This window comes from Chelonoidis abingdonii, chromosome 14 (genome assembly GCF_003597395.2).
Source record: "Chelonoidis abingdonii isolate Lonesome George chromosome 14, CheloAbing_2.0, whole genome shotgun sequence".
Taxonomy (NCBI): domain Eukaryota; kingdom Metazoa; phylum Chordata; order Testudines; family Testudinidae; genus Chelonoidis; species Chelonoidis abingdonii.
In genome coordinates this window covers 32,948,202-32,974,366 of record NC_133782.1, presented here as the reverse complement: position 1 = coordinate 32,974,366, position 26,165 = coordinate 32,948,202, and the positions used below count along the sequence as shown (strand labels likewise).

Below are 26,165 nucleotides of genomic sequence, written 5' to 3'. Positions count from 1 at the left end.
GTTTATTTTCCCTCGTTTCATCTTTTCACTCTATCAAAAACCTCCTTCCATGTGGCTCCAGTTCTAAAAATGCCCTTGGGGCTTTCTCTTCCTGACCTGCGCTTCAGTACCATGAGATGGGCACTGTCCTGCAGTGGCGCTCTTCCTTGTGCAGTTTGCTTTGTGCCTGGCTGAGCTGGGAGGAAGCTGGGCAGAAGGGCATAGCTCCAGGAAATGTCTCTTCTCCTGCATATTCCCTGCCCTGCTCTCCAAGCCAGCTGTTTATTGCCTGTGCTGCAGGAGGGAAGCACAACAGACACCACAAACTCAATGTGGAAGAGGCAGCTAAGGCATCTCTGGAAAATAAACCAAAACACAGAGCTTCAAAAGGCGGTAGAAGAGCTGGGGTGGAAATGGCAGATAGTGGCTGGAAACTGCCCAGGCTCACTAGTGCATTTTGTAGAAGCTCTGATGAGCAGTGGCAGCAAGGCCTGGGCTCCACCTGAAAGTTACACCAGTATAACTGTTGGCTGGGAGATTATTTTTACTAACATAGGTAAACTGATAGGAGCTCTAGTGTGGATGAAGTTATAGTGTCGAAGTTACTGCCCTTCCTGTATGGGAACAGCTGTACAGCACCTTTATGCCAATATAACTGAGTGCACACTTGGCAGTGGCTTCCCTTAGTACCTAGTTACAGTGGTACAACACTCCCACATAGCCAGGCCCTGGGGAAGACAGCTCAGCCCTGGAATCCTGTTCTCTTTGGAAGGTTTTTCATAACGCCTGGAGCTACAAGCTTACTCTTCAAATGAACACTTAGATTTGGTCAAAGATGATGGCCCTTGCCCTGTGGGAGGATAGTGAGAAGGTGCATTTTCTAGCAGTGGGGTGACATAATTAGATCTTTTCAGAAGAGCTTAAGTAGGTGCTAGTATAGTTTAGTTCCAGCTCCCCGTTCTGAGGCCATTCTTCTGAGGTGAATGACTTCTCAGGCTGTAGCCAAAGAATAAGTCCAAGTGTTTAGTCAAGTCTGACTGGGATGAGTTTTTTGCTTGGGCTACTAGAAATGGTATGTGCTATCTAATGCAGGATGTGTGGGACTGCCACAGGATTACATCACTTTGCTGACACCTTCCAATGAACTCTGAAAATTGTTGTAGAAAGTCATGAAGATCTATCCAAAAGATTAAACATGGTTCCTCCCCTGTGGCTCCTGTATGAATCAAGCAGTTCCCCAGCCTCCCTGTGAACAAGTGGGTCTGAAGGATCAAACAATGCATGTGCAAGGTCTAACTCCTGCTGTGGGGCAAGCACCACCCTCCGACTGACAGGATGAGGGAGAGACTTTCTCTGGGGAAGGACATTCCATTGCTGTCCATTAGCGGGTTCTTTGCACCATCCTCTTAATCAGTGGTGCTGGCCACTGTCTGACAGGCGACTGGGCCAGACGGGCCATAGTCTGAACCAGCAGAGCAATTCCTGTGTTCCTAACAGTCCCCAGGAGCTGCAGTCTAACACAGTGAGAGACTAGATGCCCAGGAACACCTGGTTTGAGCCAAATAGGTGGGTACTGTAACAAAGGGGCTCTGGTGAGAGAATTCCTCCTCACCACACCTGAAAATGAGCTGGTACCTTTCCAGAGGTTATGCACAGGGAGGACAAGGCATACTGTGACAGGTTCTGCCCACCCAAAACAACAGTGAATCAGATTCAGTTAAGGCTGCTGTAAATTAAGTTAAGGCACACTTTTTAAAAAAATCAACATGTCTTAAAGTCTGGGCAATACACAGTTAAGTAAATGTCAGTTCCTTTCTATATCAAGAAATATTTCAATCTTTTCCAGCAAATTTACATTTATAAAACTTCATTTCCTTTAATGGTACTAGCTACTGACTTACAGTATTTCCAACCGTGATGCTCAGTGGTGTTGATTAATACATGATAATACCCCCTATCTGTTACATAGCACTTTTCATCAGTAGGTCTCAAAGCACTTTAGCAACGGTGCAGTATCATTATCCCTATTTTACAGATGGAGAGACTGAGGCAAAGGATAATAAAATGACTTAGCAAAGGTCACCAGCTAACCAGTGGCAGAACTGGGACTCGAACCCAGCTCTTCTAAGTTCTAGTCCAACCCCCTATTCACTAAGCCACTGCAGGGCATATGAAAGCAGACTGATTTCATCTTCTGGTACATTAAGGAGACACTCACTTACAACTAAAAAACTCTGGATTCCCAATTTAGTCATGTTATCTCCTGCTGCCAGGGCCCCATGTGATCAAAGGGTAAAATGAGCAGCATTTGGGAGACAAGAAGCAGTGAATGGTGAGGATTACTGTCCATCAAGATTGCAGAGCTGGAATTGGCTGTCACTTGGAGACAGCAGAGAATGGAGATTGGCTGATCTGACCATTAGTAGGGAAATGTCAAGCAAAAACTGGCTGAGCTAGCTGTCAATCTCGAAGGTCTGAGCAGCAATTGAATGGCTTAGCTTGCCACTGAGAGAAAGAAGCAAGGATCAAGTGGGCTGGCCTATCCTAGTGACCTTCTGTGACCCAAGAACACCTTAACGCCAGCTAGCAAGAGGGTTACAAGAATATCCTGCTCTTCGACTCGTGTGTCCACTCAAGATGTGCTAGCACCCCTCCACCCTGAGTGGAGATTTCGCATAGCGGTGTCCATTCGGTCCATGAATGCGTTAGTCAGATTCGTGCCCCATCCTATTGTTAGATAGCACTGCATGGGTGAACAACTCCTCAGTTCCTTCTCAACCACCACGGCCTGAGACGAAGCTCTAGCAGATGTAGTTAGTTGTAGTGTTTGTTCTAACATAGCCCATATTTCCTTTTATTCTAGCTTCTTTCCTCTCTTTAAAAATAGTTTCTTTCTCCTTTCTCTATACAATTTGGATAGTTTTAGGTAGGCAGACGATGGCTAGTTAGCCTGGCTTCAGATGCTGTTTGTCATGGCAGAAGGCCCTCCCGGTCAGCGACAGACATTCTGGTTGTATCCGCTGCCTACGAGGAATTGCATGTCTCTCCAAAGTGCAACTTTTGCCTCGCATTAAAAATCAAGAGCCAGGAAAAACCAAGAAATTAAATTTTGCCTCCTTATGATGGACTTCTCTTTACACGTGGCCTCAAATTCAGGCCAAGGGATCCCCTTCCCCCGTATGCCAGGCCCCAAGTAAGTCTGCTGCCTCAGAGCCCCATACTTTCAGGGCGCCCAAGAGGCAGATACAGGATTCCTCTCACAAGCCCTCAAATAAAAGTGCCCCAAGTTAACCAGATAGAGAGACTACCTCTAAAATGCCGAGGTCATCGGTTCCTTCAGCTCTCCAGTCAGGTACTGATGAGGCTTCCAGTTCCTCTCATAGCCAGGGCACAGCTAGCGCATATGGCAGCAAGGCTTCAGCCCCAGAGCAAACCTCAGTACCATCATCAGATCGAAGCAGCAAGAAGAGCTCTTCTGTTGCTCCCTCGGCATTGAAGAAGCCTGCTCACGCTCTGATTGTGCCTCCCTTGGAGGGCGTGAAGCACTCAACTTCATCAAAGACTGCACTACTGTAAACACCCCCGGCCACAACTACTTAAGCACAGCCATCAGCATTGGTACCGATGCCCCTGGCGGTACCACAGGAGTTCCATTTTCCTCAGGACCTGACCAGATCAGCGACTCCCAACTGAGCATTCGTTGGCTCCGCTGTGCTTTCAGTACCAAGGACATCTAGATAACCAGAGGTGTGCCCACTATTTGTTCACCTGAGATGTCTGCAGGCACTCCACTATTCCTGAGGGAACCAGAAGAAGAGGATTCTGTGTGGACCTCACCTCAGTTCCCCAAGTGTCAGTCCAGGGCTCTCCTCCTCACTTCTGCAGCGGTCCCTTCCCCAAGGCTTCGGCTGGAGCTGTTTGTTTAATTAAAATTCTTTATTCAAAGGAAAAAAAGGAGAGGAAACCTCAACATTAAGGTAAAGGTAATATTAACAAAAAGTCAGTGTCTTGTTTGGGTTTTTATAAACTTGTTTGCACTTTTAAATATAGTTATAAGAATGTCATAGCAAAAATATTTAAAAATAACAATTTATGCATAAAGCTAACCATACAATTTCATCAGGTTTCCACCTTTGGCTCCCAAACAGAACAAAGCATTGTGCAAATGTAATACCCTTAAAGTGTTTGCATAGACTTTCATTTAAAATTTATTTTGGTTTAATGTTATACACTTTTCTTTTATGTTATAGGAAAATAGTGGTTGTTAAAGCTTGTGCTTCTAAACAGTTTACGAAAATGGGATTGGTATCACAAGCAAATTAACTCTAAAAATCTTGGTAAAACATCTGTTGTTAACTCTTTTGCTAACCCAGAGTGCTCAGCAAGGGAAAGCAATACACCTTCTCATAGAAGATTGTGAGCAGCTATTCTAGCCATTAAGCATTATATTTCATATAAAGTATTAGTAATCAGCTCATGTAAAAATGAATATCTGTACAACAATTGCAAAAGTATGGATTGTGTTATGAAAAACTTGGTCTCTATTACATTGTAAACACACTTCATTAATCTGTGTATGAAATCAGAGTTACTAGAAACAAAAACAATGTAAAACAAAACAAAAAATTTTATGATGTTAACTAACTTAAGCTGTTTAAGGTTACATCCCACAGACCAAAGACACCAGAAAATATCACAGCACAAAGACGTCAGAAGATCTCAGTACGCAGTGAAGGAACCCCTAAGCATCAAGAAAAGAAAAATGAAGTGCCTTATAAATAAAAAACTGGTCTAATACACCTCAATCTACCATATATGGACAGTGAAGTTGGCAATCAGCTAGAAATCTCCATTAGTTAATTTAAACTTGGCCACTATGTAAAAGCAATTGTAGCACTGCTGTATTATATTACTGCTGTACATCATTTACAATGTGCATAACATAGCTAAACTGTTTAACCAACACACAGGTAAAAATCAACAAATGAATGGCAGCAAACAACATGAAAGCAAGGAAAAAACCAAATTGGTAAAGAAATTAAGTTATACAGTAACTAATAATAATATGGAGATATATATCTATCTCCTAGAACTGGAAGGGTCATTGAGTCCAGCCCCCTGCTTTCACTAGCAGGATCAAGTACTGATTTTGCCCCAGATCCCTAAGTGGCCCCCCTCAAGGGCTGAACTCACAACCCTCTGGGTTTAGCAGGCCAATACGCAAACTACTGAGCTATCCCTCCCTACAAACTGAGTAAACAAATTCCCTGGTAGTACCAGTCACACTTTGGGGTCAATAACACTGCATCCTAATCAGAAACATTTTATTCAAAACAATCTTGTTCAGTGTCTCATTACCAATACTAAATGCTGACCCAATAATATTTAATACATTGGTTACTGTAGACAAGCCCTCAACCTCCTTTGCTGACGATTAAGCCCATTACTTCTTATTCTACCTTCAGTGGACATGGAGAACAACTGATCACCATCTTTTAAAAACACTCCTTAACATATTTGAAGACTGTTGTCAGTTCCCCCCCCCCCATCTTCTTTTCTCAAAATTAAACATATTCAGTTCTTTTAAGTTTTCCTCACAGATCTGTTTTTTTTTAATAAACTTTTTATAATTTTCATTGCTCTCCTCTGGACTCTCTCCAATTTATCCACATCTTTCCTAAAATGTGGCACCCAAAACTGGAAACAATATTCCAGCTGATTCCTTCTCACCAGTGCTGAGTAGAGCAGGACAGTTATCTTCCGTTTCTTGCATATGATGCTCCTGCTAATACACCCTAGAATTATATTAGCTTTTTCCACCACTGCATTACATTGGTGGCTTATATTCAATCTGTGAGTCACTATAAATCCCTGATAATTTTCTGGAGTACTACTGCCTAACCAGTTATTCCTCATTTTGTTTTTGTGCATCTGATTTTTCCTTCCTAAATGTAGTAATTTACACTTGCCTTTATTGAATTTCATATTGATTTCAGACCAGTTTCCAAATTAATGAAGTGGACAAGCAACTGAACATGGCAAAAAAGGCTCATGTAATCCTTGGATGCATAAACAGAACTAAAAAGTAGGAGCAGAGAGGTGATATTATCTCTGTTTATTGCACAGGGTAAGACCAATGCTAGAATACTGCATCCAGTTCTAGAGACCACATTTTAAAAAGGATGTTGAAAAATTGGAGAAGGTTCAGAAAAGAGCCACAAAAATGGTTTGAGGGTTGGAGAAAATGCCTTACAATGAAAGATTTAAAGAGGTCAATCTGTTTAGTTTATCAAAAAAAAAAAAAAGATTGGAACATGACGTGATTATGGTGTATAAGTACTTTCACATGGACAAAACGGGGTACTAAAGGGCTCTTTCATTTAGTAGAGAAAAGCAGAGAAACAACCAATGGGTGAAAAGTGAAGCCAGACAAATTCAAGTTAGTAATTAGGCACACCTTTTTAACAGCAAAGGTCATTAACCAATGAAACAAACTACCAAGGGAAGTGATGGATTCTCCATCTATTGATATCTTCAAATCAAGGGTGGACACTATTCTAGATGATACATTAGAGTCAAACAGAAGTTGTTACTGGGCTCAGTGCAGGAGTAACTAGATGAAATTCTATGGTGATGTAGAGGAGATCAGACTAGATCAGTGGTCTCCAAACTTTTTGATCGTGCACCCCTATCAGTAAAAAATTTTTGAGCACCCCCCCAATATATACATATATATATATAAAATATTTATGTATAATTTATATACATGTACTACTATAATAATATAGTATGTACATTATAAAACATACAATTTTTTTAAAAGGATGAGATAAAGATGAAAAAATATTTTAAAAATATTTGTATTTTATTAACAGTACAAAAAACCTTTTTGCTCTCACAAAAAAGTTATTAATAATATTTTTAGTGAGAGCAATGTGACTGAATATGCTTCTTTATTTCTGAAAATCTTGGTTTAACACAGGGGTCTCAAACATGCGGCCCACAAGGTTATTTTCTGCAGCCTGCGAGCTCCTCGTGGCCCCCCCCGCGCCCATCTCCAGCGTTTACCTAGAGCGGCTCTGACCCTGCGTGCACCTGGAGCAGGGCAGGCTCCCCACGCAGGGAAGCGGAAAGAACCTGGGGGCAGAGACGCGCAGGGGGGTGCGTTGCTGTTGCTTCAGGCACCGCCCCCAGCATCCCCCATTGGCCGGGAACGGGAACCGCGGCCAATGGGAGCTGCTGGCAGTGATGCCTGAAGCAACATCAAAGCACACCCTGCACCTCTTCGCCCCCATGTTCCAGCTGCTTCCTGGAGTGGTGTGGGGGCAGGGCAGGCAAACAGGCAGGGAGCCTGCCCTGCCCCCGGTGTGTGCCAGGCCAGAGCCCTCCCTCCAAACCCTTCCTGCAGTCAAACATCCTGCCCTGAGTCCCTTGCCACGCCCTGCACCCTGATCCCCTGCCACATCCCTCCTGCACCTCAACCCACTCCCCTGAGCACCCTGCCGCACCTCGACCTCCTGCCGTACCCTGCACCCTGATCCCCTGCCCTTAACGCCCTGCTGAACCCTGACTCTCTGCTGCACCCCTCATCCCTCCTGCACCCCACATCCCAACTCCCTGCCCTGCGCCCCTGCCACACTGCACACCCTTCCTGCACCCTCTGGGGGCAGAGTTAGGGTGGGGATTTCAGGGAAGGGGTGGGAATAGGCAGGGGAGACTCATCTGTAATACTGTGTGCAGTCTGGTCTCCCATTTAAGAAGGATGAATTCAAACTGGAACAGGTTCAGACGGGCTGCTAGGATGATCCGAGGAATGGAAAACCTGTCTTCTGAAAGGAGACTCAAAGAGCTTGGCTTGTTTAGCCTGACCAAAAGAAGCTGAGGGGGAGATATGAATTGCTCTTTATAAAATATCAGAGGTAAATCTTAGGGAGGGAGAGGAATTATTTAAGCTAGTAACCAATGTGGACACAGAACAAATGGATATAAACGGACACTGGAAGTTAAACCGTAAATAGACGAAGGTTTCTAACCATTAGAGGAGTATTCTGACACACAGCCTTCCAAGGGATAGTGGGGCAAAAAACATATCTGGTTTTAAACAAAGCTGATAAATAATTATGGAGGGATGGTATAAGGAATAGCCTAATTTTGGCGATTTAATTTGCAATTGATCTTTGATTATCAGCAGGTAAAGTATGCCATGTCTGTGAGGATGTTAGATGGATGGATCTGAGTTACTACAGAGAATTCTTTCCTGGGTGCTGGCTGGAGCTTGCCCACATGCTCAGGGTTTAACTGATCGCCATATTTGGGGTCGGGAAGGATTCCTCCAGGCAGATTCAGAGCTCGTAAACAAATGCAGCGTGAAAATAACTCAGCCGTGGAAAATGGTACTTCCTGGAGGATTCTCTGCAGCATGAAGTCTTCAAACCACAATTTGAGGACTTCAATAACTCAGACATAGATTAGGGGTTTGTTATAGAAGTGGATGGGTGAGATTGTGTGGCCTGCATTGTGCAGGAGGCCAGACTAGATGATCATAATGGTCCCTTCTGACCTTAAAGTCTATGAGAGCTCTCTCCCAGCGCTGTGCCACGACCACACAAGGCACGTTAAAGTGCTGCCAGTGTAGACTAGCCCTTTGACTCCTCACCTCAGATTTAAAATTTCAAATAAAGGCTGTGACTCCCTTCTGTCTGTGTCATCCTCCCAGGCAAGGCTCAGTACGCTCTTGTTCTTTTGTTAGTTGTGTTGTTTCGGGAGTTTTAGGTATAGTGAGGTTCTGGGAGTCCCGCAGGCACCCTTAAACATCTTATCTATTTGACCGAAGTAAGTCATAAGAGACTGCGTTTTGCTATAAGACCGACCTGTCTGTCTGTTGCTGTATAGAAGAGCCAAGTCTTCATATGTAAGGTTTCTGTAGTGCAGAATTTTGGAGCAAAGTAGTGATCCAGTCAGTCAAGTAGCCTGTTCCTGACAGTGGCCAATACAAACTAGTTCAAAGAAAAGAACAAGAAACCCCCCACTGGGCCATTATGGAATAAACAGCATATAGGGAACGTGGCCTAAAGCAAAAGGGTTTGCTTATTCTTCCCTAAAGCAGGAGGGTTTGATTATGCAAATATATATGTTTAAATAATAAAGCCAAAACCACCCCACTAAAAGAATAGTAAAGTGGCAAAGTCAAGCCCTCCAGAATTAGGAAATATCAGAATTAAGGTTACCATAGAACCTTAATCCTTCTCCCTCTGCCAATGGTGTATGTTATGATAGTCTTTAATTACATGAGCCCATACTATTTTTTCCACAGGACCCTTGCCTCATTCAGGGAATAGATAGTGTTATGGAGCCACAAGATCAGTGCTACGCCCCCAGTTTTGGAACAGTCTCTTAGAGGAACCCCCTTGATGTGCCAGACCCCCAGGGGTCTCGCTTTTCCCTCAGTACTCCTGCTTCATACTGTGAGCTCTGTTCAGTGAGTCCAGCTGAGACAGACCCCTGGGAGAGACTTGTCCACTCTGCATGGGTTAATGCACCTCACAAAGTATTTAAAGGGACATTCATCAGTGGTTTCAAATCAGCTGGGTTTTTTAGTCCCCTGGCATGCAGCATGGGAAGTTCTTACGTTAGCACAGAGAAGTACAGCTTAACACAGTCCAGTCTGGTCAGCCCAGAGTCCCAGCCATGCTGTATTGAACCCTATTTTCAGGCTCGCTCTCTCTCAATTTGACATTCTGTGTTAGTTCCCAGCTTCCTCCAGAAGCCCCACTGCCCACCTTCCAGTCCTTTATTCTTAAACTGGGCTCTCTGCCCAACTTCCTTGCTGAGAGGCCTTATCTCCTGCTTCTTTTGCTTTCCTCAAGCAGGTCTTGCTCCTGCCCCGCCTCTGGAACTCCTCATTGTGCCCCTGCCCCATGAGCCTCCCTGGCTGCCCCTGACAAACCAACCTAAGTTGCCTGAACAACATCCAGCCAGTCCACCTCTGAACTGGACCCAGGAAATGCGTGAAGTGCAAGCATGTACACCATCCATTTCCCTGCCCTTGTGTCCCATCGTAACACTAAATGGTGGGACCTGTCGCCACCTAAGGAAGGTGGGCTAGTCTGTACTCTCCTCTGGTTCCACAATCCACCAGCAATATTAGTTGGGAGCTCCTCCATGGAGCTGTGAGCACAAGTGAGTACCTGACACAGTTCATGAATTCTCCCTACACCTGTCCCTTGTGTGGTGAAAGGGAGAACCTGGCACATCTGTGTAGAGTATGTCAGGTTGCAATCCCTCTTCTGGCTCCCCCAGAATCTCTTATTTAGGTTCTAGGTGCACTTTTCCACATACTTTCTAATTCTTGTACACCGCATCCATGATTCTATAAAGTTGCAGGACCTCCTTTTGGCACTGGGCAAGATGGCCATCCATCACTCCAGGAGGAGAAAGCTGGATGAGGGTACTTTGTGACTGTGGGGCCTATTTCTGGTCCCTTGTCTGATCATGTCTCAAGGTAGAGTTCCTCCAGGCAGTATCCACAGATTCTTTAGATGCCTTTGAGGAGTGGTGGGCACTGACCAGAGTTCTCTACTCAGTGCCCCCTTCTAGTTCCCTGATTATTAATCTTTGACCTTGCTCCCATTTCTGTTTTCTTCTTTGTTTTCCTATGTACTTACTTGTGGTTGGGCTTAGTGGTTCCTCCCCTTTAGCTGAGAAGGCAGACCTTTAGTTTTGTGTGGGCCTAGATGCGCCTGTCCTGGTACCCACAAATAGAACATGCCTTCCAACTGTTGCAACAGTTGAAGCAGGGGTCCTATAGACAACAGCTTCCTTTGCTAACAAATCTTTTTCATTCCCAGAGCACCATCTCTCGGTTCCAGGATTAACTGCATCTCTACCCCCTCTGTGGTCTCCCCTTGAGGTCTCAGGCCTCCAGACTTCACCTTTCTCTGGGTAAGGACTTGCATCCCTGTCCCTTCAGAACAAGGATTGCAGTCCTCCTTCAATTTGCTGTGATTATCACAGGGGATCTGACCTTCATCCAGCACCCCTCTGCCAGGGACTATGCCAGAGTTGTCAGTGACCAGACAGTTTCCACAAACCACAGTTCAATTATTTAGAACAAAAGCATTACAGAGAAAACATAATAAAGCAATAAACAGTCTCCATTGCATGTTAGTTTACTGGCCCATCTGACGACACAGAGACATTGGCAGATTCCAGTCCTTCACACCCTTCCAACACGGTTTTGTCCTCTTGATTATAGTTTCATGTCAATTCTTGGATCAGAGGTACCTCAGCCAGTTCAGGTGGATCCTTTATGCCACAAGCTCTTTCTTCGTCTCCTGGATCACGACTGAACGGATCTGTGTACCTTCCAAAGGGTAGTGCTTCTCTGGAGTAGTTTACCTGTCTCAGGATTTGCAGTAATTATCCTCATTGATTTCAGATGTTGGGGTAAACTCAGTAATCCTCTGTCATGGGCTGGAATAATGTCTGTAGCTCACAAAGTTATATATCACATGTATAGATAGTTAAATCCACAGCTGACTGCAAGGAATTACAAAGGGATCTCACAAAACAGGTGACTGGGCAACAAAATGGCAAATGAAATTCAGTGTTGATAAATGCAAAGTAATGCACATTGGAAAACAATCCCAACTGTACATACAAAGTGATGGGGTCTAAATTAGCTGTTAGCGCTCAAGAAAGATCTTGGAGTCATTGTGGATAGTTCTCTGAAAACATCCGCTCAGTGTGCACTGATAGTCAAAAAAAAGCTAACAGTGTTAGGAACCATTAGGGAAGGGACAGAAAATATCGTAATGGCACTATATAAACCCACGGTACGCCCACATCTGGAATACTGTGTGCAGTTCTGGTCACCCCATCTCAAAAAAGATTTGAATTTTAAAAAGTACAGAGAAGGGCATCAAAATGATTAGGGGTATGGAACAGCTTCCGTATGAGGAGAGATTAAAAAGACTGGGACTGTTCATGTCTAGATGTGTTTTTAAAACCTTGAATGATGGAGACTCAGCAGCCTCTCGAAGTAATTTGTTCCAATGCTTAACTATCCCTTACAGTTAGGAAGTTTCTTCTATGTCTAACCTAAATCTCCCTTGCTGCAATTTAATCCCATTACTTTTTGTCCTGTTCTCAGTGGATAAAGAGAACAACTATTTTTACATATGTCTAGACTGTTACCATGCCCCCCCCGCCCCAGTCTTCTCTTCTCCAGACTAAGTAAACCCAGTTTTTTCAATCTCCTCGTAGGTCATGTTTTCTAGACCCTTAATCATTTTTGTTGTTCTTCTCTGGACTTTCTCCAATTTGTCCACATCTTTCCCAAAATGTGGTGCCCACAGTTAGGCACAATACTCTACTTGAAGCCTTAGCAGTGCTGAGTAGAGTGGAAGAATTACTTCTTGTGTCTTGCTTACCACACTCCTGCTAATGCATCTGTCATGGGTGCGCCACTCACTGCTGGTCTGGCACCACCTGGTCACTCTAGACATTAGCTCGTTCAGTAGACCCCTATTTAGCGGTTTGCATGCCATTGCTCCAATGCTGTCTAGCCTGCAGCCCGTTTTTCTGTGTCAGGAATCACAGTATCCTCTCCATGCCTCAGTCCTCTGGCTAGGTCACTCAGAGTTCTCCCTTCTGTGGTATAGTTCTTTAGCAGTCCTAGGCAGTCTTCCCATTCACTGCCTTGGTGCCACTCTGCCAGTGGCTGGTAGGGGAACCCAGGTCCCCTGTCTGGTCTGGGTTCCAGTCCAGACTGTCCTCCTCTGCCCTCACTGCTCTTTGCTTGGGCTGCTTTCTACCACTGAGTCCCCTTCTCTTTCTTGGTTTATCAGTTCCCAAAGCCTCCTCCCTGTTCCAAGGGAGTGACTGCAGACCCCTGTAGTCTCCAAACATCTCTCCCATCTCCTGGGAGTGTCTGCCCTTTCCCAGCAGACCCTGCTGCTTCCAATTTTCTGTCTTTATTTGTCCTGCTCAGCTCATTCCTCCCCAGCTGGTCCCACACTCACTCAGGGGATTACTTGCCTGCCTGATTCCCCTCAGCTGTGCCCTGTTGGGTTAATTAGCCTTCCTTCTTGGCCCTCATTAACCCTAGTGGCAAGTCGGGGTGGGACATCTCATCACAACATACCAGAATGATGATTGCTTTTTTGACAGCAGTGTTACAATGTTCCCTCTTATTTAGGTTGTGATCCACTATAACTCCAGATCCTTTTTCGCAGTTACTCCTGGTTACTTTGCTAGTTGTCTGGTCACATGTTATTTTTTGTGTGAAGACTGAATCAAAATAGGCACTGAGCAGCTCCACCATTTTCTGATCTTCCTTTTTTGCAGTCATTTTCCATTTTCACAGAATCATAGGGTTAAAAGGGACCACAAGGGTCATGTAGTCTAACTCCTTGCCAAGATGCAGGATTTATTGTGTTTAAAGCATGCAAGACAAGATGGCTCTCCAGCCTCCTTTTGAAAGCCTCCATGCTATGCCTCTGTTAATGCATCCCAAAATCACATTTGTCTTTTTTGCAGTTGTCACATTGTTGACTTATGTTAAGGTGATCCACAACTCCCAGATCTTTCTTATCAGTGCTGTTGCCAAGCCAGTTTTCCCCCATTCTGTATTTGTGCGTTTGGTTGTTCTTCCCTAAGTGTAACACCTTACATTTGTGTTTGCTGAATTTCATCTTGTTATGTATAGCCCAGTTCTCCAATTTATCAGGATCCCTTTGAATTTTAGGGCTGTCCATCAAAGTGTTTGCAACCCCATCTAGCTTTGTGTCATCTGCAGATTTTATCAGTATGCGCTTTATTCTTACATCCAGGTCATTAATAGTTGTTAAATAACACCAGACTCAGAAGAGATGCCTGTGGAACCCAGCCTGAGACCTCTTTCCAATCTGACATCTTTCCATTAATAGTCACTCTCTGTTTGTGATTATTTAACCAATTATATATCCACATAATGGTAGTTCTACTGAGCCCATGTTTCTCTAGCTTACTTAAGAGAATATTATGTTGGACTGTGTCAAAAGTATCACTGAAGTCCAGGTATATTATGTCCACTGCATTCCCCCTATCCATCAAACCAGTTGCTTCGTCAAAGAAGGAAATCAAGCTAGTTTGGCATAATTTGTTTTTAGTAAATCCATCCCAGCTGCTAGTGCTCACCCCTTCATCCTCCAAGTATTTGAAAATTGAATGTTTTATATGTTCCTCTAATAGCTTCCCAGGTAACGAGGTCAGGCTGACTGGTCTATAGTTCCTTTCTCCTCCTTTTTCCCCTTTTTAAAGAGGGGCACTGTGTTAGCCCTTCTCCGGTCTTCCAGGACCTCTCCTGTCGTCAGTGAGGTTAAATATATTGTTGCCAGGTAGCTCTGAGATTTCTTCAGCTAATTCCTTCAGCATGCTGAGTTGAATAGCATAAGGCCGTGCTTACTTGAATTCATTGTAATTAAAACATCTCTGATGTGTTCTTTGTTGTCTTGATCTGCATGCCTTCCCCTTTATTGTCGATGGTAACTTTGCTAGTTGTCGGGTCACATGTTATGTTGTTTGTGAAGACTTAAGCAAAGTAGGCATTGAGCAGCTCCACTTTCTTCTCATCTTCCGTTACCAGGCACCCATGGTTGGGTTCAGGTGCAGGTGGAAGAGCCAGGAGCAGTGTTGGCATTGGCAATGCAACCTTTCCAAATCATGGTGATTGTATTCTTTCTCCCTCCAAACTCCCTCTCAAGCTTGCCTGTTTTCTGCCCCCTTTTCGCTAGCTGGGTTCAGTTCCAGGTTCTGGAGGGAAACGTGCTCTGCTGGTTATAGACTCCTCTGCCCCTGTGAGCCCATCCTGTCCTCATCGCCCTCTACTTCGGACCTCCTCCCATTTGGCACTTATCCATCTTCCCCATCTTCCTGCTTCTGCTCCCTTTCTGCTCTGCTTCTATCCAATCCCCTCAGAGGTTTCTGCCTCCCCCCTGCAGCTGCTGTACACACACACACACACACACACACACACACACACACAACACACACACACACACACACACACCTCACACACACACACACACACACACACACACACACACACACACACACACACACACACACACACACACACACACACACACACACACACCTGGACTATATATTCTCCCATATCCCTGCCCTTCTCTCAGTCCCCACTCCGCCACTGGAGCATGGGACTGGAGCATGCTCAGTTGCTCTGTGGGTATGGCGCATTCAGTGTGGTCAGCACATCACAGCTGTGAGGGGATGGAGCACGCTCAGTACAGATGGAATCTTTGGATAGTTTAGTTGTCAAACTCTAACAAGTCTCTACTGAGCATGCACAAACAGATTTTTCAGAGGTTTATAGCTTGGCCAAATTTGGCTGAATTTTCATGGGAATGTTAGAAGGTACCTCTCTGACCCAAGGGAGACCCCAAATTCCAAGTCTCTGTTCCAAAGCATAGAGGCTCTACTGTGTCTGAACAAAATGGTTGTAAGATTTTTTTTAGCTTGGGCAGAATAAGGTATTTTCCCTAATTTCATTCCAGAAAGGGCTGAACCCTTTTAGCTGAAACTTTCCAGAAACAAATTCAGCCTAAGGCAGACACCAAGCATGGAAATTTTTGTCTTGAATGGTTAGAGTTATAAGCAACTGAAAACAGAGTCTTGTAATGGGATGTGTCAGTCAGCCTGAAATACAGGCAGTGCTACCAGCTCCAACTATAATATGTTTATAATATTTTTAATATATTTTGAAGGTCAAGATCATAAGAGGGTTCAAAAAAGAACTATATATGTTAATGGAGGATATGTCCATCAATAGCTATTAGCCAGGATGGGCAGGGACGGTGTCCCTAGCTTCTGTTTGCCAGAAGCTGGTAATGGGCAACAGAAGATGGATCATTTGATGATTACCTGTTCTGTTCATCTCCTCTGAAGCACCTGGCATTGGCCACTGTCAGAAGACAGGATACTGATGGACCTTTGGTCTGACCCAGTATGACTATTCTTATGTTCTTTTTTAATTGTATCTACTGTGACTGTGGATGCTCTCATTATCCAAATAAAGGTCTAATCGTAGTCATGCTGGGACTGCAGCCCCAGCATAAAGCATCTCTTCTATGTGAAATGTTCTCTTTGGTGGCCGGGAGAGGAGGACTGTGCCCAAATGAATGAAAACAGTTCCTATCTTGGTACTCAGTACTGGTTCACTGTCCTCTTTAATAACTTTGAAATGCAGGGATTAAAGATTTGCTTTGTGGTCTAGCCTTCAAGATCTACTGTCTAACTGGCATTTGAGTTGGGCTATCAGCATGTGTTTTTTACAGAGCACACGGGAGGAGGATAGCGATTTTCATGAGCAGCCTGGTTTCTTCTCACCTGCTGTGATGCCAGCTGCTTTCTTCATGGGAGTAAGGCAGCGGATTAGTGAGTCCCAGGGCTGCTCCACCACAGCCCATGGTAATGCTTGTCATTCTCCATTTGCAGTGACAATAATCAGTGGACTTATCATGCTCCTGCTTTTCTTCTCAGAGCTGCAGTACTACCTCACTAAGGAAGTAAGTAGAGCTTTGTATTGCTGTCTTTTTGAGGTTTATGTGTTCCCTGTGCTGTCCCATTGGAGCCCTGGGAAGCAGCAAGGGCCACATATTCAACCAGGGTCCACTGTTTTCAACAGCTGAGCCAGGCTCCCAAGTTTTGCAAGGCACAAGACCATTCTGTAACTTCACGTTGTCTGTCCTTTTCCATGGTGCGATGGGGTGTGCATACCCTGCACTAGGCAGGAAAGGGTTAATCCCACACCATGAGTGGAGGAAGTCTTGCCCCTCAGACCATGCTCTGCGTGCTCCAACTGCTGTGCTAGTACAAAGGAGAGCAGCCCAGCTCAGTAAGGAAGAAGGACACTTGGTGGAGGCTCCCGCCCAGGAGCTGTTACAGCCCTTGCTTGCAGGACCCAGAGATTCCATGACCCAGACCAGAGGCCTGTGGCCTACAGCTGACTGGCTGGAGTCGAAATCCCAGGGAGTTACCTATGCAGAGGAGCCCAGAGACCCTGATGTTGTGTGTACTGCAGCTTCAGGAAGCCCAGCAGAAAGTGACTGAGGGAGATGGAGTGAGTGGTATCTTCCACCTGTGGAAAGTCAGTGTGTTGTGGTTGGATTTCCTTGCTGACCCAGTGATAGACTACTCTGGCACTGTTAGGGCCCTGAGTCAGGACCCAGTGGATTCGGGTGGGCCCGGGTCCCCCCTACCCTGGCTGCCACCTCCTTTGGTGATGGCCCCGGATTTGGCCGGCAGGCCACGCTGTCCTGCACTCGAGGGCTGCTGTACTGATTCTGGCCATTAGGCAACGCTGCCTTGCGCTCAAGGGCTGCTGTACTGGCTCTGGCCAATAGGCCCCACTGCCCTGTGTTCATGGACAGCCTTATTGTCTCGGGTCATTAGGCTGCGCAGCCCAGGTGGCTCAGAGGATCTGCCTTGTTGCTGTGATGGTGGCTAGAATTTAATATATGTTCCCACCACAAACAGCCAGTGGTTTGCAGTGCTTGGTCTAGTTCTGTTGTGAACCAGGACGGAAGTAGGATCAGTGACTTGCAGTAATACTTTGCTTTACTGTATTTTGAGCTGGCATTGGCCCTGCTGAAAGCCCAACTAGTGAGATGAGAGTGAAGTGCTGTTGCTGCTCCCTTCCTCTTTTTCCTCCCTGCGTATCTCAAAAAAGATGGGCACTGGCCCTGCAGGGAGCCTCTTTCCCCTCCTGGTCACCCTAGCATTGGCTTCTTGTGTCTCTGATTGGATTTTCTGTACCTATCAACTCCACTAAGGCCTGGATCCCTCTCCTGGAGAAGGCAGCAGAAGTCATACTGGGCTGCTGGTTCCTCCAGCTTCTGCTGTGAAGGGAGCACTCTCCTCTGTCACCAGTAGGAGATAGCCACCAGTTTTACAGACTCCCTAGTGGGGAAGAAATTGCAAAAAGGAAAATATTTTAAATTGCTTTCATCTAATTTAAAGCCCCAAATTATCACTTTGCTGGCTAGGAGCATCACACATGGTAAAAGCACTACCAGATTTGGAAGTTGCTTCAACTGCTCTGTCACAGCATTGCGGAAGGTGCCAGCTTGTGCACCCCACGTGGAGGAGGCCTTTGGAAGTGTGGTGGCATGGCACCTATAGAGAGGCTTCTGGGCTGGGGAGAAGGCAAGGGAAAAGGCCTTGCAATGTACTTCCAGGTGGAATAAGACTTTTGTTTTCTTTGTTCCTAGGTTCATCCTGAACTGTACGTTGACAAATCGAGAGGAGACAAATTGAAGATTAATATAGATGTTGTCTTTCCACATATGCCTTGTGCTTGTAAGTAAGTCTGCTAAAGAGTTGAGAAGAAGGGAGCCTTCACTCTCTGCTGGAGGTTGGGCACACTGGCCAGTCAGTGCACGCAGCAGTTTGATTTGCTGTTGAGCTGCTTGTTTTGTCAGCAGTAAGGAATTACATTTCCCTGTAGTTAGAACAGGGAATTCAGTCAGGACTCCTGGGTTCTGTTCCCAGCATTGTCATTTAACACAATAGGACTCTGATCCAGTTGCTTCATTTCTCTGAGTGTGTTTCCTAATTTGTGCAATGAGGATAAATCTCTTTATCCACTGCTGTAAAGTACTTTGAGACCTGCATGTGAAGAAGAAGAGCCTGAATGAAAGGAGTATAATACTGACTTGCTCCCACGGGCTTGTCCCAGTTGTCATTAATTTTTGTAATGTGCAGAGTCTATTATGGAAGTCACTGTAGAGTAGATCTTGGAACCAGCTACTTTCTTGACTCTTGTGTTTAAATTCTGAACGTGTACATTAATGTCATGTGGAACCAAATCAGTTGTTACTGATGTCATGTGACACATTTTTCACTCTGTACTAACTTCCTCCAAAATATTTCTATTGATCTGAATACTACTTAGCTGGATTGTGAGGTTTGTTGCAACTAAATCCATTCAGCTATTTGTGCTGTTTTTGAGGGGACACTATTTTTATACTTAAAAATTTTTCAGATCCTTGATCACAGATAGCTCAAGTATGAACACTAGAGCCTCACATTTCCTCTGAGGAATAGGTATTTGGTAATTTAACTGCAAAGTGAAAGTGATTAAAAATCCCACCATTCGAGTATACACTGCAATTTCTATTCTGTTTTTAGTAAGGTGGGCAGTTTTGTATGCTCTGTCTCAGATCACCCCATTGAAATGTAGTTGTGGAAGATACCATCACCCTAGGAAGGATTCTTCCCCTACTCCAGTCTCAGACTTCCTCCCCTACTATGTTTAAGATGGAGTGGATAGTCCAGCAGGTCTGGCAGTTTCTTTCCCCTGGGAAGATATTTACATGTCCCCAAGTAGCAGGCAAGCCCCCCAAGTAACACACTAGGGCCCAGCAAAGACTATCTGAAACACTTTGGTGAAAGGTAATGGGAAAGGGGCCACAGGGGAGAGCGGCTGGGATTGGAATGATGGAGGAGTTCTCCAAGTGAATTCAAGCTTTACCAGCAGGTTGAGGTATCTGCAAAGGGTTGGGCAGGTATAACAATGCGGTTCTGGCGGGACCCGACTGAGAGTGCCAATTCAGGACCAATTGCTTAAATAGGGCAGTTACAGCCCAAGGCTGGGGTTTTTCCACCTCTAAGACAAACCAAACCAGCCAGACAAAAAGGACTTTGGTCTCACCCCACTGGCTAACCACAAGTCACACAAGCAATTTCCTTAGACACTCCAGTTTCCCAGTATCACCACCAGTGCCACTCGTTATGGGGAACAAATGGTTATGAAAACCAACACCCCAATAAAAGAAAAAAGTTCTCTCAATCCCAAAGAATCAAGCCCCAGACCCAGGTCAGTATACAAATCAGATCTTACCCACAAATCACACTGTTGCCAATCCTTTAGAACCTAAAATCTAAAGGTTTATTCATAAAAGGAAAAAGATAGAGATGAGAGCTAGAATTGGTTAAATGGAATCAATTACATACAGTAATGGTGAAGTTCTTAGTTCAGGCTTGTAGCAGTAATGGAGTAAACTGCAGGTTCAAATCAAGTCTCTGGAACACATCCCCAGCTGGGATGGGTCATTCAGTCCTTTGTGTAGAGCTTCCATTTGTAGCAAAGTCCCCCCAGAGGTAAGAAGCAGGATTGAAGACAAGATGGAGATGAGGCATCAGCCTTTTATAGTCTTTTTCCAGGTGTAAGAACACCTCTTTGTTCTTACTGTGGAAAATTATAGCAAAATGGAGTCTGGAGTCACATGGGCAAGTTCCTGCGTACTTTGCTGAGTGACAAGGCGTATCTGCCTTCTCTCAATGGGTCAGTTTTATAGCTGATGGTCTTTAATGGGCCATCAAGCAGGCTAGGCAGAGCTAACACTAACTTGTCTGGGATGTCACCCAGAAGCATAGCATAAGTCTGAAGTACAGACAGTATAGAGCCAATATTCATAACTTCAGCTAAAAAAATGACACATGTAGACAACATAATCATAACCAGCAACCCATAACCTGGTCTAAGACACCTTATATGACCTCCTTTACATAAGATTTTGTGCCACTACAGGAACTTGGTTGCAATCATGTTCTATATGGTCCCAGATTATATCAGTAATGTCCCAGCAGGTTATTTAGCTTGAGTTTATCTGCCCAGGTGAAAATATGATTTATATGAGAGCTAGCTGAAGAGGATCCCTCTTGGACAGCAACCCAAAAGCCTTGTTTGCAGGAGAGATTGAAATGCAGGGGTGCAATTTGGAGTCACCTTGAGGTTCTCAGCCACCACAATGCAGCCTCTTATGCCAGTCCCCTTCCACTACTTGATTTTCACTTAATCTGCAGATGAAGTCTTCCTGCTAGATTCCGGCCTTGGTGATCTTCCCCTTGTTAATAGGCTTGTGGTTTCTCACTGGCTTGCTGCTTCCATACACTGTGTCAGACCACAAAGAACCTTCCTTAATTCCCTTTGCTTGCTGGTTTCAGATTTGAGCATTGATGCCATGGATGTGGCAGGAGAGCAGCAGCTAGATGTGGAGCACAATCTCTTTAAACAACGTTTGGATAAAGATGGCAATCCTGTGACCCCGGAGGCCGAGAGACACGGTAGTACAACATCCTGCTGCCTTCCTCTGTTGGATGCTCTAATGGCCTGACTGCCACTGGTCTTCCTCTGTTGCCTTCCGTAGGAAATTCCTGGGACTGAAGTGTCAGCCGAAGGGTATTTGAACTCGGAGCAGAGAGTTCACAGCAGTGTAATGCTGTTGTCTCAAGTGCACTGGTGTGGGATGTGCAGAGATGGGTGTTCTTCAGGGATCTGCCCTGCTCCAGGCTATGGCTGAGCCTGGTTTAAGGGTGTCTGTCACCCCATGCCATTTATTTTCTCCTTTTTTTGGTCTTTGGGATTTCATGGGACCTGGTCGTTGCATCGCTGGAATACATTAGAGGCTGCCCTCAGCTCTGGAGCTGACACGTCTGCACAGAAGCTGACAGCTACTCAGACTGCCTACGCTAGTCTCTTTCCTTTAAAATGTATTCTCTTGGCTAACATCAGTACAGGGAGCACCAGTGTGGCCAAGATGCTGGTGAGCTTTGACCATCATGCCCCGACTCTGCTCAGAGCAAGTCTATATGACATGGTGGCGTTATGTCTATACTGGAGTTCACACTTTTGATACTGTCAGTGAAGCTGCAGTAAAGTTAGCACTGGTGGGGAATCTTAGAGATCAAAAGGCTAATGTGGGTGTAGGCCCAGTGCTTTAACATAAATGCAGCGGGGGAGGAGTGATGTCTGCATCTCTTGACCAGAAGGGCACAAAGCTCATACGTGTTCATGAGCCATACTGACTGTCACACTGATGAGGTAACAAGATATACCAGCCAACCTATTGGATGATCACCAGTCTGCTACATTGGATCCAACTTCTGGATCCCACATGCTTCCAAGGCAACTGGATCTGAGCAGCGTCCACATAGAGTTTCTAGTTCTGGTCTCCCAGGCACTCCCATGGTACAGACTTCCTGTCTTGTGCCCTCTGTGGGATGACAGGACTCTGCAGTCCAACTGCCCTTGGCCCTGAGACTTGTGCCAGACCTCACTCCCCAGCAGCTTTTGTATACCAGAACTCCAACTCACTGTGGACTTCTCTAGTTTATTGTTTAATTTTTCAGGGGCAATTAAAATAAGAGATGTGTAAGAACTTCTTATCTGCTTCCAGAGTTTACTGTTACAAAGCACAAGAGAGTTACAGATTTAGGCAAAACAACAAATACCTGAACACAAGCCCCACCCATCCCTTGTGAGACTGATCACATGTCTCCAGTTTGGGTCTGTGGTCTGATAGAGTTCAGGGTAGGTGGGAGTATCCTGTCTCCCCTGCAGCAAGTTCCTTAACCTCCTGCACACAGAGCCCCTTCTGCTTACAAGTCAGTCTTGGTCATGAGTAAAGTTGCGAATCTTTCCTGGAGGTCATGGATTCTGTGACTTTCTGGGACCTCTGTGACTACTGCAGCTCAGCAGCTGTTGTGGCTCACCCCAGGGCCACCCGAACAGCTGAGGCAGCCGTGAGGCCAGCTGCATTGGCCACTGCTTGGGTGGCTCCAGACAGCAGGTCCTGGCACTGCCCGGAGTAGAGGTCCGGGAGCAGCAGCAGCGGGGCCCCCAGGCAGCTCCCCCCCAGCTCAGCGACTGCTGGATGATCCCGTCCCCACACCTCCAGAGCAGCAGTGTCTGCTGGAGCACCCTATCTCCCCAAGCACCTAAGATTTAGTTAGGGGTGTTTTTAGTAGACGTCATGGACAGGTTACTGTCTGTGACCTTTTGTTTATTGCCTGTGACCTGTCCATGACTTTTACTAATAATACCTGTGACTAAACCGGAGCCTTAGTTATGAGCCCCAGTATAGATCTGCAAGCCCCAGCCTTGCTGGGTTCACGGGCCCAACACTCGGGTTGCATAGAGGATGGTAACGGGATTAAGAGTCATTAGCAAGCCAGTCATTCATGGAAATTGGTTGGATGACTCTTCCTGTGTTCACTGTCCCTGAGGTGGGAAACACCCCTTCCAGCTTGTTATACATCTCAACAAACTACATAAATGCCAGCACAACTGGCTCTCTGCTAGACACAGAGTGGAGTCAGATTAAAAAGGGGACGTTCTCATCCATAGTGCAGGATGTGATCATGAGTGATTCAAACCATAGTTAAGTTCATAAGATGACACAGAGACATATTCATAAAACTGTCACACTATTTGAAAGTCTTATTTTGTTTCAGAGCTGGGCAAAGTGGAGGAGAAAGTGTTTGATCCAGATTCCTTAGATGCTGATCGCTGTGAGAGCTGTTATGGAGCAGAGTCAGAGGACATCCGGTAAATGAAGGCTTCCCTGATCTCCTTACTTAGGGCGGGGGGTTGTATGCTAATCCTGATCTGACAGGAATGCGGGGTGTGCACATTCCTAAGCTCCAGAATTGGAGGAGACGGGTGGAATGACACATCTGTGGTGTTCTGACCTGCATGGGGAAGTGGAGTTCGAGTGTGTGTTTCCCAAATATCCAGATTTGGACAGAGGTCAGGTGGGTGAGCCCATACTTGCATAACCTCCTGGTTTGTGACAGACCCCACGTACATCTCTATTCTCCTGATGGGAGGTTGGGGAAAAAATATGGGTGTGTGCGCATGCGAATGCACCATTTTCTGGTCTCCTGATCTCAGAGAGTGAAGTGGGGGACCTGTTCCATATCTTCTCAGCAGCATTTGCCCCAGATGTTGAATGAATCCATATTGTGTGTGAGTGCTCCTTCAAGAATTCCCATATGGATCTACAGTTTTGGGCTAAGCACTTCTGGGCACTTGAGCTTGGATCAGACTGGAAAGAAGTGTCCCTTGGGGTCTCTCCCCTTAGGTGAGGCTCTCAGGGTATAAAAGGAAAAGTGTCCCGCATTAGCTGTGAGCACACTCAGGGCTAGTTCATCATGTTTGTCTGCGCTCTGTGTTTGGGGCAAACTGGTGATGCGTTGCTCTCCCCATCTCCTTGCATGCTCCTGCAACAACAGGTCAGAATCTGGCCCACAGGGTCTTTGATTCTTTCTCCTCCCCTGTTTTTAATTTTCTGGGCTTAGAATAATCCATCGGGTTGCAGCCCCTGCCTGGAGATGCTCTCTCCTGGGGCATGGGGGATTCAGCCCTCCAGCCTCCCCTTCTCAGGTAACAAAAATGTCAAAAGAATAAAGAAACCACAGTCCTCTGTCCAAAGTCCACCCTGGTCTCACGCTTGATGCAGGGGAGTGAAGGGGGTTTCCCTTGGCCTGAGACCTGTAGACTAGTGGGGGTGCACTGCAGGAGTGAATTGTTTATTCATGGGGAGAGACTCCAAGCCAGTAAGGTGAAGTGCATTAACAGGCCTGTTTAGGGACTTCTCTGGCTGGTTAAAAAGTGGTATCACTTTCTAAAGAGAGTCTGGTCCACTGGGAAGGTCCTCAGAGCTCTGTTGTGAATGCAAAGGTCCTCTGATGGCTGTCAGCTTCAGGAAGGTAGTGACTCAAAGCTGCTCAGCTAGGTGGATGGACACCTTCAGTTCTGGGAATTTAGTCTTCCCTTGACCCAGAGACCATCAGCTGAGAGAGACTAGTAGCCCCAGTATGAAGGAGAATTTACTTCTGTGTCCTCTGCAGAGAGATTGTTCCACATTTTGTGGTCTCTGCTCTTGATTTTTGTTTCTCCTCCATTCAGGGTGAGTGAGATGGTGCCTGTATTTTTGCAGGTGCTGTAATTCCTGTGATGATGTGAGAGAAGCATACAGGCGGCGTGGCTGGGCCTTCAAGAATCCTGACACTATAGAACAATGCAAGAGAGAAGGGTTCAGCCAGAAAATGCAGGAGCAGAAGAATGAGGGCTGCCAAGTATATGGATTCTTGGAGGTCAACAAGGTGAGAGAGAGCTTCCCTTGAATGCTCAACTGTGCCAGGCATGTGAAATCACCCCACAGTCAGTGACCAGGAAAGGGCAGAGGTTGGGAATTCCCCTCCTTCCCCCACTTTGCACAATGTCTCCACAGTTCTGTGGTGCTGGGACATAGGCCCTTTGGGCGTTGTTAGGTGCTCAGTGCTGAGTGCAGCAGAAGAGCCTAAATAAAACGGCAGTTAGTTTTGCAAACCGGAGAAAGAGAAGCAATACAGAGGAATGGCCTCATGTGTTTTGTTGGCTGGACCTTTCAGAACATGTGGGGACAGAGAGGCTGGTGGATTTTTAACCAGTGGCCACTAACTCTATATCAGGGGTGGGCAAGCTATGGCCCGGGGGCCCTCCAGTCATTTTAATCCGGCTCTCGAGCTCCCTCTGGGGAGCAGGGTCCGGGGCTTGCCCTGCTCTGGCGCTCCAATCAGGGAGCGGGGTTTGGGACGTGCCCCACTCTGCACGGCTCCCAGAAGCAGCAGCATGTCCCCCGTCTAGCTCCTACACATAGGAGCAGCCAGGGAGTCCACACGCTGTCCCCACAGCCTCCATTGGCTGGGAACTGCGGCCAATGGGAGCTGCAGGGGCAGGGCCTGTGGACAGGGCAGCATGCAGTCACCTGGCCATACCTCCATGTAGGAGCTGGAGTGGGGACATGCCACTGCTTCTGGGAGCTTCTTGAGGTAAGTGCCATCCAGAGCCTGCACCCCTGACCCCCTCCTGTGCCCCAACCCCATTCCCCAGGCTTGATCCCCCTCCTGGCTTCCGAACCCGTTCCAGCCCAGACCAGCCTCCTGCACCCCAACCCCCAATTTCGTGAGCATTAATGGCCCACCATACAATATCCATACCCAGATGTGGCCCTTGGGCCAAAAAGCTTGCCCACCCCTGCTCTATATGCTGAACAATTGCTGAAAGGTCCAGAAGTACAGAACACACATGGCAGGGTCTTGCTGACTGATTTTAGTTAGCCTTTGTCTACAAAGGAGGGTTGGGATGTTCAAAGGGCCCTAAGGGAATTAGGTGTCCAATTGCTATAGAAAGTATGTGGAACTGGTGCCTAACTCCCTTAGGCCCCTTTTAAACATCCCAGGCTGAACTTTTAGTTATCTTTGTTTGTTCAGTGGTTTCTTGTCACATTCAGCATCACTCTGGGAATATATGTTCCCCTTTAGGACCAACAGTGTTACTCCACTTTATTTTCCTTCCT

General features: G+C 46.0%; 1 protein-coding gene across 1 annotated transcript in view; it reads left to right on the top strand.

The window, feature by feature from the left end:
* Positions 1-14,594: 14,594 nt before the first annotated feature.
* The window catches only part of ERGIC3 (ERGIC and golgi 3), a 45,427-nt gene continuing 33,856 nt past the window's right edge, over positions 14,595-26,165 (top strand). The window contains exons 1-6 of the mRNA XM_032766528.2: positions 14,595-14,685; positions 16,477-16,547; positions 18,252-18,339; positions 20,989-21,108; positions 23,278-23,371; positions 24,765-24,930. Coding sequence (XP_032622419.1) covers positions 16,500-16,547; positions 18,252-18,339; positions 20,989-21,108; positions 23,278-23,371; positions 24,765-24,930 — 516 coding nt within the window. The 5' untranslated portion in view covers positions 14,595-14,685; positions 16,477-16,499. The remainder of the gene's footprint in view (positions 14,686-16,476; positions 16,548-18,251; positions 18,340-20,988; positions 21,109-23,277; positions 23,372-24,764; positions 24,931-26,165) is intronic.